Genomic DNA, 13781 nt, shown 5'->3' with positions numbered 1-13781 from the left:
GGTAATCTGACTTTTGTTGTTACTGCTGCTTGTCAGTGTGCAAAAGATATAATATGCATGCAAATAAGGTTAAAAAATATGTACTATCTAATTATCCAGCCAGTACATTCCACTTGAAGACAGTGGGAGGCCTGACACACAGTATGTGTTTGATTCATTGAGGCCTGCAGGGTATTTACACAAGATTACTTTTAATTATGAAATTAATATCTGTTTATCTAGAATGTATAGCAGTAAGTGAGCATACACATGAGCAGAATTTTTAGTAAAATAAATCATCTTAATATTTAATACATATAAAATATAGCAGGGGAACCATGAACTTGCTTCCAAAGTAACAACCAAGACCCATGCCTTTTTCTTGGAAGAAAAGTCTGATTAAAAAGTTACACTTTCAATTACAGTAACTGCCACAATTGCCAACTGACTTCCAGATGTGACTTTTGACATTTCCTTGTATGAATATAATTCTTGAAGAGCAAATATAAAATGGAAAACTTAGTGTTGAAATTGTTCTCTCTCCAGATGTTTACTCTTAGAAGAACTGAGAAGATGCAGAGTAGACATTACAATGCAATTCTGCTTAGTGATGTCAGAAGTTTTCAGGGAAAAAGAATAAACAGTTATTTTTGAGTTATACTTTGCTTTTCTTCTTCAAAGCTGTGATAATAGTTTAGGCAGAGAGGAAGAAGTGCCAGTTTCCCACAGGGTGGCAAGCTGCAAGGTGTCAGTGGACTATTACTGAAGCATGGTTAATTATTTTTCCAGTTTTCTTCCTGATTATTCAATATTGGAAATAAAAAATAAGCTCCTTAGACAATTTTAATGCATGACCAAAGCTTCTACTGCTTCACAGAACATTGCAGGAGTAGGATCTAGTGTCTGAAAATATGCTGCTCTACACTATAGGGGGGGTGTGTGACTTGCCCGGGAATCTAGATATTCTCACCATGTTGTGAGGAGATAATCTGTCTCAAATCAAGTATATGAAACCTGGGAACTTTGTCTGGTTCAGTGAACTGAAAACTAGAACAGGATGCTTTGCCTTCCACTTGCACGTTCAACTGTAGTAATCTGAAGCTGGGTCTTTCATTCTTCTGTGGAGGCTCTTCAGTATTTTGCTGTGGTTTATATAGATTAGGAGCTTTCCCTGATCCTAAATCAATGTGGGTAGGGAGGAGGATTTAGCCTGAGTAAATGATAATCAGTGAAGGGTAGGTGTATCTTATCAAGCTAGGTACATGTCATCCAATGTGTTTCAGGTGAACTGTGTTTGGAAATGTTATGGGCTTTTACCACCTGAGAAGATGCTGCAGTTTGTCAATGACGAGGTGATAAATTAAGGTCACTGAGACATTCTTCTGGAAGTGAAAATATGGTCCCTTTATAAGATACAATTTGAAGACATTTAGCAAAGCAATATACACCCTCAAAAGGCCTCAGTGGTCACTTTTTCTGTAGGAAGCAGGAGAAATACACTCTAGTGACACAAGATGCCCTTCAGTAATGATTTCATCACTGAAGGGACTATTCCACAGAGTAAGACTTCCTCTGTGTTTCCAGTAAGTCTTGGAAGGCTTTTAGAACACTGATAACCTCTTTTTTAGCTCCATATGCCATGTTTTCCTTTGGCAATGTTATGCATATCAGAGAACTGGCTGATGGAAATTCTGGGACAAGGAGTGATGTAGCTGGATCTGGATGCTGCTGTACATGATCTTACTAATCTTACCCCCCTCAGTGGGAGTTATTTGTCTGTCATAGCCCTACACTCATGTACCAGTTGTGCCTTTGGATTGAAACTAATATCATTGTGCTGTTCTGTCTGCTTGGGCCCTGCTTATATCCTTTCCATAAAGCTATATATGCTCTGTATGCAGGGACTTGTATATTCAGTTACATGTGGAAGGGACTCATGTTATAATGTTATAATGACAAGTTTCACTGCAAAATCTGAAGACAGACAATGTAGCTGGAACAGGCAGCAAAAAACCTCCAGTTATTAGTATAGAAATTTTTATAGTATAAAAAGTTTCTTGCTAATAGTTGTAGTGAAGCTACAAATGTATTTCACTTGTGTCAATCAATTGCTGTCAGGTTACAACATGGCTCTACCAAATGGTCCCACACTGAAGCAATCAAGAGCCAAATAGGAATCATGTTTTGCCTACTGAATAAGGAACACTTCCAATCTCATAGCTCTTTTCCAGATATAAGTATATAGTTTAGGTATAAACATTCAATAAAACATTAACAGTGTTAAGAATGATGAATTGCTGAATTAAAATATCTAATAAATTAAGCATTTTGATTTTTCTTTTTTCTTTTTTTTTTTTCCTTTTTTCTCCTTGCAAATCAGTGTGATGGAATTCAGCTGGATTTAACTAATATTTCTCTGGAAGGAATTGCCATTCTGAACATCCCAAGCATGCATGGTGGATCCAATCTTTGGGGAGAGACGAAGAAAAGGCGCAGCCACCGTCGGACAGAAAAGAAGCGGTCAGATAAAAGAACCACTGTCACAGATGCAAAGGAACTGAAGTTTGTATGCCAAGGTAAGCTTACAGATTCACACAGGCTATCTGGCTCTATACACTCAACTCAGTTGTTTAATTGTCCTTGTATTACCTCTTTAAAAAAAAACAACAAACAGGGTAGATAGTTCTTAGCTATTTATTTTCTTGTGCATTTAGCTTCTCTGATGGCAAGCACTGGAGCAAAGGCATAAATTCTTTTTGTCAGGTGTGCTGACAATTACAGTGTATATATAATATATATATATTTTATATTTACACACTTGCAAGCCTGCCTCGGATGTTACCTGTTAAGCAGATGAGCAACCCCATGTGCCACTGTTTGCTAGTGCGATATTCAATCTAGAATTATCTGAGGGTTTTGGAGTTGAAAAATGCTTACTAATAATTTATAATGTTTCTTATTGTCAGTGTGCATAAAATTTGGGGATAGTCATGCCCTGTTTCTAAAAAACCACCCCGAGGCTGTGGCAAATTACTTCAGGGTAACAATAGCAAGCTGTCTGTACATTGTATGTTACTATACTGTGATGCTCTATGCAACCCTTGAATGCATATGTGGTAGCCTGCTTGCATAGGTATGATCTGTACTTTCAGTTATATGCTTGTATACTTTCCTGGTGATTAGGAGCATTGGGTCACTAAATTTTGACAAAATTTTTACAAACCCTAAAGCATATGATAATCTCTTCTACTTTGTAACATCTGTAAACCTGTGCACTGTAGTACATCACTGCATGTCACAAGTTCTTTTAATTAAAAAATATCTTTCTGTTCACAACAAGGGATGAACAGGCTAGACTATAGAAATATTTTTTTTCTCTTTATGGCAAAAAGATTATCTCCTGCTTCAGAGCTTCCTACTTCTCTTCCTTATTCAGACTGAATAAAGATCAGGGCTTAAATTATCAGGTGTTATTGTGATCCTTTGGGAAATCCTATTTTTTTCATTGCATCAGCAGTAATTTTTAAGTCATAAGTTACATCTTATTTGATATGTGTTGTAGATTTAATCCAGCTAATTTATCTGAATGACAGAAATTTAGGAGTGACGTGTTTCACTGTGGCTTGGAGGTTGCAGTAGATATTAGGACTAGAAATTTTGTGTGTTTTAGCAATTTTTCATAGGTTCTCAGTATGTGCAAGTAACTGACCAATACATTCAGCTGAAGTCTCATCAGCTGCTAAGCTTCTGTGGACACTACAATTCCAATATGAATGTTCAAGAGATGAAGGCAGACTATTGGATAATGGACTCACCAAAAGTTTTCCTTTTGTGTTGCTTCTGGACATAAGGAGACAGGAAATTTCACCCTTTTCATAGAGTTGAAGCAAGATGTTGTAACTTCTTTAAATTATTGAAGTGATTTTAAACTTTTGACTATTTTTGTTATATTAGAAGGTCATGGTTGCATGGTTGCACTCCATTTTCTGGACAGGATTGAACAAAAGATCCTACATGATCTGTCAAAGTATTCCTAATGCAAACAGTGATCACCTTACTTTAGAAAACCGAGGCTCATGACTTAGTTTCTAATCACTTTATGTGCACTATGAATGGAAGTAGCTTCAACCAAAAGACAATTTCAAAGCAGAGATCAACCTCTCAATAACATAAGCTAGGGTACCTCTGTCTTGTCACTGGGTACATAGATAATACTATTGGTTGCATCTAGTGTAAGCATTTTAGTGTTTAACAGGAGTGCACTCCTTGAATTTCCCAGTTGTCCCTTTTTATTGCATTCCAACATGTAGCAGTCTTGAGCATGCAAACTGGAGGGTTAAAACTAGGTTAAAACATCTCAAACTCCAAAGTGAAAATGGCAAAATGTAAACCTTTAAGAACCAACTGCTTGCTCTGTGGATCCACTCCCATACACTGCAAAGAACAGTCACTTAATTCTGCTATCTTAGAGAGGTTCTCAGGATAGAGTATTCTTCTTCATCTCAGTATTCAATATTATTGCTGAATAATGGAATTCAATCAATTTTATGTCTAGGTTTCTCAAATAGTTTTGATTAATCTAAATCTAGCCACTCTAGAAATAACTGACTGCCTGTCACTTCTAAAGCACTGATTCCTTCACTAGCTTTGTTCAAGTGAATCTGAGAGCCCAATATTGTCTAGCTGACTGTTTTTTCAGGGACATTTGGATTCCACTTTTTAGTGAAAAAAAATACTTTACAAAATGTTAATACCAGGTGCAGAAATAGCTATTGCTTCAATGAGAACCATGAGAAATAAATAAAAAACCTTCTTGTTTACTTCTGTTCATTTATTTACTTTTTCTGAATAAATATCCTTTCAGTGGGTTTCATGTCCAAATAAAGCATCTAATCACTTGACAAATAAGGACTGCACTTTCCAGGGGACAGTAATCAAACATCCTTATGTTTTCATATGGAGATATGTATCAGGTTTTGGTGCTGGGTTTGGGTTTTTTAATCTAATCATATAGGACTTCTGAGTGGCTAAAAAACCCCACCACATTTGGGCTTAGTCTCTTTCAACTGCAGTGCAACTGCAGGGGGGTTTTTTTTGGTTTTGATTGTATATCAGTCTGTGTTCTTTTTGTCTCTCTCCTTTTATGATTTCATAACTTGACTATAAATGCATTAATTAAAATTCAGTATTCAAAATCTGAGCTCTTGGATGGGATACTTGCATGGACTAGCAAAAGCTGTCTCCTCACTCAGGGAATTTTGTTGCTCCTTTTGGACCAGCACCACTAGGACCTAGAGAACTTCCAAAGATCCAGCCCCTGTGAGGTCCTGCTTCTGTCCTCCACCTGCCCTTGTCTGTATGAATTATAATCTGTGTACATGCAATACGATCATAACTCCAGGAAAAAGGGTCAAAGTTTTGACAAAACTTTATTCTTTTTAGTATCAGTGCATCTCAGGGAAGGTATATTCCTCTGAGTCTACTCCTCGTTTCTGTCCCTATTTACTGCTATCACCTGTTGCTGCAACAACGCTTTTATTTTTTTTGCCCTTCCCATTATCCATCTCTTCCTACTGAATAGTCAGACCACAATTTGGACTTTAAACAAATGGACACCTGCTTGGAAAGCAATCTTATTGTGTTCATATAGTCTGAAAATGAAAATATTAAATAAATAAATTTTTCATCAGGAATTCTGCATGTACACTAAAGAACAATATCTGACACTGATACCATATACCGTATGTGTCTTTGTGTATTATATATTTCTTCCTAAGCAGTAACTGGCTTTGATATTTTCATATAAAATATATGAAAATATACTTGATTAACTCTTAACTCAATGGAATGAAACCTTATTTAGCTGTGTTGTAATAAATATAGTCCTATTCTTTGTTCATGGAAAAAAAAAAAATCTATAGTTTTCATCTTAGCTCCTGTGCAGAAGTATAGAGGGTCTTTCAAAAAAATGTTACTATGTAAAAATCAGGTTGTATTTTTCAAAATTAATTTCATTATAATTTCTAATTTATCACTATTTTCTATTGTATAAAGTTAAAGTATTAGGAAAAATATAACTACATGTAGATGTGACAATTCACGAAAGCAGATAATTTAATTAGTAATTTGTCTTTTTGAGCCTGACACTTGCAGTGTCTCTAATTTTTGTTTTAAAATCTACTCCTGTATACATATCTATGATTTATCTATCCACAATCAATTTTTTCAAAGTGCAGACTTTAGATGTAATTGTGGGCTATCCTTGAACATTATTTGGACAGGATTTTTGTTTGGGTATACACAGATACTGATAAATGCCAAAAACCAGTTCTGTAGAAAAGATAAACATACTGCAGAGAAAAGTGTGAGTTGAGAAACATAAATGTAAATAACTGAGCTACTTGTTGTTTGGATATGACATCCAAAATACAAGCTGAATCATGGCAACATAGCTTACATGGAATATGTACTATTTAAGTGTTAAATAGCAAAATTTTCTTTTTCATGGAACTACTAAGTAAAATTTTCAGATTTTTTATGAGAAAAAGGAAATAATTCTTTTGAAAATCTCTCAAGTAAAGTTTTTGCTGAGTGGAATTTGATTCCTTTGGGGTGGATGTTGTTATGCTTTGTTTTACTTTGGCTGCTGAAGTTCAGTTAGAGACCTGACCTGAAATGGAATCTCTTTTAAGTTTCTTCAAGAAATCATTGCAAACACATACATAACTTGTTTTAGCACAAGTAGTCCCAGTCACCTCAATGAGCTCCTCCCTGAATAGATAACTATGAACTATTTAATGGGTGAAATCTTTAGAGTGTAAGTATTTCAGGCAATACTTTCTTCCTGTTTATTTTGTCCATCACCAGGCACACAATACTTAACCAAGTTGATCTGTGCAGGTTGTTAAAAGAGCTGCAGTGTACTATTGCTCAGCAATGAGCCAGGCTACTAGACTAGTTCAAGACAAAGTGCATTTATATCATGGCACCTAGGCATAAACCACGCTTGCCAATATGATTCAATAACCTCGTGGAAATCTCTGGTAATATCTGCATTGAGTTTCTGAATGAAATGCACAAGTTTTGGAAATAGAATAATCTGTATGCAAACAGTTTGCTACAATTAAATGTAGGGGAAGTGCAGAGACTGTAGGGGTCTTAAAACACTTCAAAATATCTATGCATAGGAAGAGAGAAGAAAATAACTTTCTTACTAGGAGTCAAATTCTATTTTACAGGGGAGACATAATGTCATCGCAAGCTTCCCAATAGCTAAGGGATTCCTGACAAAAGTTCTCTAAACAACTTATTAACTTTGTATTTAAACTATTATAAACTATTTCATAGTTAGGCTATGACATTTCATAGTTAGTTGAGACATTTAACTTACAGAAAAAGTCTTGTCTAGACATAGTATCTTAAGTAAAATAATTGCTGCTTCAACAATCCTAACTGGATATTTTTGTGCACATATGTAGTTTATTGAAAGTAGAGATATAATCAAGTTCTACCAAGTATAATAAACACAAATAACCTGTAAGACTGATTATTTGGAGAAAGAAAGAAAAAGGTAAATTAACTTTAATTGATGACAGTGTCACTTAAAGAACTTGAGGTTTGGTATTCGAAATTTGAAGGAAGCAGTAAAATGTCTAACTAATGGAAACCATTGACTAAATCAGTTAAACATCAAAGGTAATAAAAATTACACACACAGTTCTGAACTATTCTCAAACTCAACCAGAATAAATAACAGGGATGTATAAACATCTTCTTGCATTTGAGATACCTTGCAATCCTCTAATGGTCCTTTTTTTTCAGGAAGATTCTACAAAAAATTAGATATGTGTATCTGTAAACCAAAGATGCAAGCAGGGCATATATGTTGAAAATACCTTGCTGAATGATATACATAAATACAAAAGAACAATGAGCCTGAGAAAAGAGGAAGAGCTGAACACAGAAATAGAAAATCTGTTCATGCATTTACTCAAAAAAAAGTGAAAAGACAGCTTACCCAGCCAAATTTTAATGGTAAAACTGTTAGTTAAGCAAAGAGACTGCCTTCTGTTCAAGTCTTTCTACATTGAAGGAAAAAGATCTTTTGTCTGTAGTGGTAAGGAAGTAGTATGAAGAATGTAAACCTAACATTGGTGTTCCTAATGAAAACAACCCAAGAAGACTTGCAACTTTTCCAACAAAGAGATCAGACAAAAAAGAAGAAACCAAATTTCCTTAATACTTATTAAAATAAGTTACATTTAAAAGGATTATTGGACATAGTACGTCTTGATTCCCAAAACAGGTAAAAAGGAAGGAAAATCCATATGTCTCTGCCTCTCTATTTAAGTAGGACTAAACTCTGATGTTATACATGTATATGATTAAAGCATTACGTACATGAAGTTCAGGAGAATCAAGTATTATTTCAGTGTAAACTGCCATAAAACTGATGTGGCACTTCTATGGTGTGAATTTAGGAAACATACACATAATGAATTTAATGTTACATTAGTTTAAAATGCTTTGAATCTCTGGCTCACAAATCCATTTTTTTGTTTGGAAAATAACACAAAAATATCCTTGAATGAGGTTTTCTTTTCTTTTTTTTTTTTTATTTATTTTTAATTGCCTTGAAAATAGCAGCATTTTTTATAGATTTTGACACTTGGTTTTCTTTCCTTGGTTGAAGGCAGAGAAATCACCTAAATAAACAGCAGCCAGTTACTACTTCAAAATTTAAACATTAGGAAAAAGAATCCTAAATTTATTTGGGCTACTTTTTGCTGTCAGAGCATGTACAATATTCTAAACATCTTGAAGCACAACTTGAAGCTTTAACCTAAATTTTGCCTATTTCTGTGTAGAATTCCTTGTTACAGTTATGTGAGTGTTTGTTGTTCATAGTAAATCATGTTCTTGTGAGGACTGTCAAAGTTAGGGTGTCTTTTTAGTGTCGAAAATCAACCATATAGCCAGTAGATAGCCACCTCAGGAAATGTGTCCTATGCTGAAATAAGGGTCTAAGTTAGGCAGAATAAAATGCTCACTGGAGGTGGTTCTGTCTCCATTTATTTTAAGTGGAGCCCAGTAACAGGCTTGGTTAGACACCTCCTTTCCAGCTGACTTAGGTGGTGAGATGAATTTCTGTGCCACGTGAGGCAACAGCTCATTAAATACTTCAACAGCTCCTTGGAGCAGGGATGTAAACCAGGTACCACTCTGCAAGATAAGTCTTGTGGAGCTGAACTGTGCTCTCTTCTACAGATCCAGTGCTGGTGTGTCCCACATCATTCATGACCATTGTGGGCACCAATCTACTGAGCAAAAAGGACCTCTTTTTCCACTGCATGCAAACCCTGCTGAGAGTACATGGAGCTTGCAGTGCTGGCGACTTGAGGAACACATGTTTGGGGGTTTATAGTGTAGGCAGTGTTGGGAAACAGAGTAGCATTTGGTGGCTTTGTGTATTTCCCCCTCTTTAGTTTGCTCTGCCTTATTTTGTCACCTTTTAAAAATCTTCGTGTTATTATGAAAGCTCAGTTTCCTTTGTGTGTTTTTGTGTTGTGTCCCTCAGCCACTGAGCATTGCCCCTTCTTTTTGCTCATCAGCAGTAATTGGCCACCAAACCGGGTGTTTTGCTCCATGTCTTCAGCAAGAACTGAATACTCAGAGGGAGTTTGTCGCACCAAGAGCAGTTCCATGGTGTAGCCATCAGTGTGTGAGGTTTTGTTCTCTGGCTGTGGCAAGGTTGCAAATTCAACAGCACCAAGGAACCCTTGCTGGTTTGCCCTTGCTGGAAGTACCTGCAAATCCAGGACCTGTCTAGGGCAGGATACAGCTGAGAATTCCTTCTACTGATGTGGTAGCTTCCAGTTTTCCATTGTTCCTCTAGGAGCTGTGTAGCACATTGTGATGTGTTCCACTAATCAGCAGTATTTTATCTCTGTTGAAACAGTGATTTCAGGGGCAGGGAAAGGGAGAAAGAAATGAATGTCACAATTTTTCCACATTAACAAATTCCTACTTTTACTCTAAGCAATGGGATGCAAGTTTAGACACAGTGCGGAGTCGAGAAAGGTGCTGAGATATTCAGCCTGACAAAATGATGGCCCTGGTAATTTTCCTAACTCAGAACCTAGAATTTGGATGACTTTGAGAGATGCACTGGTATTACAATGCCTTTGTCCCATCTTAGCAACTGAATGCTGTGTGGGTTTAGTTCCTTATTTTCACTGCATGTACACGATCACTGGAATGACAGGGGCAAATGGTACTTTGTCCTTGCTACTTAGTTAAATTGTCCATTGCACCCATTAACTTGTAAGATCTACAAGGCAAATGTTCATTTTGCCAAGCTGTTAAAAATAGCACAGTTTTCTTAGTAAGAGGGTGTGGGCTGGACAGTTATGATTTGATTACACTATTGAAAAAACCTTTTCCCCTCTTTTGCCCCCTCCCCTCCCCCCCAGCAGCAAGTTTTCAGGGTGCACTCTTTTCTTCTAGATTACCTTTATTACTCAAAATGTGCTCTGTTCAGCAGGAGCCATATTCATACAAGTAGGCCCATCAGTCTGGGGGGATGGAGTCCATAATTCATTACACAGTTGGAATCTTTTAGAAACATAAATACAATCCCTTGTTGCTGTGAAATATTGATTTTATTGTTATTAGGAAGTAATAGGATCTTGAGAAATGGCTTGATAGTCTGATTTGGTTTTATATTTATAAAGCATGTATATATGTTTCTGAGCAATATAGACCGTAGTAGAAAAACAATTTCCTTTTATTTACAAGGCAGTTGAGATTGTCATTGTATAATACCTTTCATTGCACAGAATGTTCATTTTCTTTCAAACGTTATTCATTCAAAGAGGATAATTATGGTGTATTTCACAGACTGCCAGAAGGAAAATGTATCTTTGAAAAGTTTCATTTCCCTTAAGTTGCTCATTTTCTATAGGAAGACAGAGCTATTAAGTAACATACCCATGACAAAGATTGATTAAAATGGCATAAAGGACTATCTTATCTCTAAGTACAGGGATTTACACATATAACTCCTATGACATTAAATGCAGTAGGTGAAATTAACTCTAGCTATTGTATTAAAAAAAAAAAAAAAAAAAAGCCACGGTAAATTGGTTTGTACAGAGAACAAGGTGAGGGTAGAAGGGATGGCAGGTTAAGTAGCAAGTGAAAAGAATTGTTTTAGGGTACACCTAAAATGTCCCTCTACTTTGCTGGAAGCCCTTCATGATTCTTCTACCTAATACAAATAATCAAGTCAAGTTCTGCAATAGCAGCATTAATACAATGTTCTGCTGAGATTCCCTTTGGCTCCTAATTAAGAAAAACATCACCTTGCTTATATTGGCTAAGCTTGTGTTCATCCAACTCCTTAGAGCAGCTCAGGCTTCTCTACAGAATTCAAGGTAAATTTAGGCTGGGTCTGTCTGACCTGGACCAAGGGAAATGTCCTTCTGTGCATGCTGTGCAGGTCCTATGGGAAACCTCAGCAGAGGTGTCTGCAGAAGGCTTGGATGAGCAGTTCCAGAGTGCTCCCAGGGCTTCCCTCTACTTTGCTGGAAGCCCTTCATGATTCTCCCACCTAATTAACCCAGTATTTACCTGAATGATAGCCATTAGTTAAGATGTAGTGAATGATAAGGGATGTGAATGAAATTGCCAAAATTTGGGGCTTTTTTCTCCCATTTACTGCAGAATTAATAACAAGTACCATTGTAGCAATCGTGACCCACATACCAGGTATCTATCTGTGTAAAGACTTAGATTTGACATGAAAACATATTTTACAGGATGTATAGCTCTAGAATAATCAGCTCTTTTGTACCAGACATGAGAAGTTTTAAGACTGTTTTCCTGAACTCCTTCCTTCAGTCTTTCCTCCATGGTGCTCTTTGCACTCACTCTGGCTTTGCTACTGTGTTTTAGCATCTCATGTAGCAGAGTGGCAGCACTATGGTGCAGTCTAGAACTTGGAATTTGCTGGCACAGCAGATGAATAGTTGTTATTTAACATTTATCCTGCTAGGTATCAAATGTGAATATTTGTACAAGAGCATTAGCACATGACATAACTCCTCTTTGGATTTAAATTATCTGACTTGTATAGATCTATATAGATAGATGTAAGTATGTAGATATATAAATATAAAATACTATAAAAAGAAAATAGAAAATTATCAGATTTATATACATGATAATATATAATATTATATAATACTTAATTCCTTGTTTTAGAGCAGAATTTCACATTTAGTATGTATCAAAATGTGGATGTGAAATGTTAACAGTCTTGGATTATAAGTGTAAGATTGTGTGTGCATATTTAAACCCAAATATGCTTAATTGACATTTAAGTTTTTTCAGCCTTTTCTTCTACTTGAGCAAGAATTCTATAGCAAACGAAGGAAAAAATATTAAAAAAAAATGTTGCATATATCATTTATATTGTACATTGATTTTTGTGCACATAGTTACTTAATTGCATTTCTTTTTAAAAGGTATACATTCTCATATTTCAGTAGAACTTAATTTTTATTTCCTACTGCTCTAAGAGTACATGAGTAACAATTATTGCAGAAGTGCTAAACTCATCTGAGAACAGAAAGTAGCCCTATCTTAGTTATAAAATAACCAAATCTTCCTGTGGCACTGCAATACAGACTTGTTCTTTAATTAACAAAGTGAAAATATCTGTTAATGTCTGAATATAGTTTTTTGAGTTTCATACCAGTTTCATAATTTATGTGTTGCTCTGCCTCTGAAGCTTTTTAGACACAAATTATTTCTAAGTGTTGCTTTTTTTTCCAAAAAGTCAACAATTAAGTAACTATAACAGGTGTTTCCTTTCTTGGGGAAAGGAATCCTTATGATCATTGTAATTTACATTCCTATGTGAGTTCAGGAATTGGCCTGTTATTAGATAACATTGCAAGTACATGCAAAATTATAAAAACGGAGTAGAAAGGTCAGATGAATTTAAGATTGAGACCTTTTTAACCCATTCGGGCTCTCTTCACATGTGAATGTTGGGAGTGAATGTCCCTCTCCCCTGCAAAATCCTAAATGTGACTTCAGATGCACAGATATGTGCATCTGTGGTTTAGATTTACAGTAATAACTTCTGATGCCAAACATATGCTTTTATATTTTGACCTTTGTACAAAAAGCTGCAATAACCATTCTGAGATATTTGTTTAATGGCAGACCAATATTCCCTAGGAATGTCTGATAGTGTATTACCCAGGTTGTTTATTCATTTAACCCTGCCACAGGTGCCTGAATCTTTAGCTGAAAGATACAGAAATAGAGTAGCCTAGCAGATCATTTTTGGCTCCTGTAACTCCTAATTGTATCCTCTGATCCATTCTAGTTTTCTGTTACTTGTTAATAGAAGATTTCAAGTTTCTTGAGTGTTTGCAAAAGGTGTCAGATTGACAGCAATTTGATTTTGAGTAACAACAGCCTTGGTTGATATACATATTAGTCTTACTAATAAAAAAATAAGTCAAATATTCTAAAAATATTGGTGATATGAAGAACCCAGTAAGACCACAGGTTGGATGCATATACATTTCCATTACTCACTAAAGATAGAAGTGGAATTTACAGGAGAAAATTAGTGTTTGTGTAGAAGGCAGAGAGAGCGAGATGTGGAAAACGATGGATATATTAAAGGAAAAACATGAGGTTCAATCTGTTGTATTTAAAAAGCTGAATTTGTTCTGTTGTGGCTTTTTTTTTTTTTTTTTTTTCCCATCACTCTGCAAAGACTT

At 35.7% G+C, this 13781-nt stretch overlaps 1 protein-coding gene across 4 annotated transcripts in view; it reads left to right on the top strand.

Moving 5' to 3' along the window:
* The window catches only part of DGKB (diacylglycerol kinase beta), a 327271-nt gene that overhangs the window by 249464 nt on the left and 64026 nt on the right, over positions 1-13781 (top strand). For all 4 annotated transcript variants that reach the window (XM_071735359.1, XM_071735357.1, XM_071735360.1 and 1 more), the window contains one exon: positions 2360-2555. In XM_071735359.1, the coding sequence (XP_071591460.1) occupies positions 2360-2555 (196 nt within the window). The remainder of the gene's footprint in view (positions 1-2359; positions 2556-13781) is intronic.

Source organism: Heliangelus exortis, chromosome 2 (genome assembly GCF_036169615.1).
Source record: "Heliangelus exortis chromosome 2, bHelExo1.hap1, whole genome shotgun sequence".
NCBI classification, from domain to species: domain Eukaryota; kingdom Metazoa; phylum Chordata; class Aves; order Apodiformes; family Trochilidae; genus Heliangelus; species Heliangelus exortis.
This window is presented reverse-complemented; position numbering and strand designations above follow the sequence as displayed.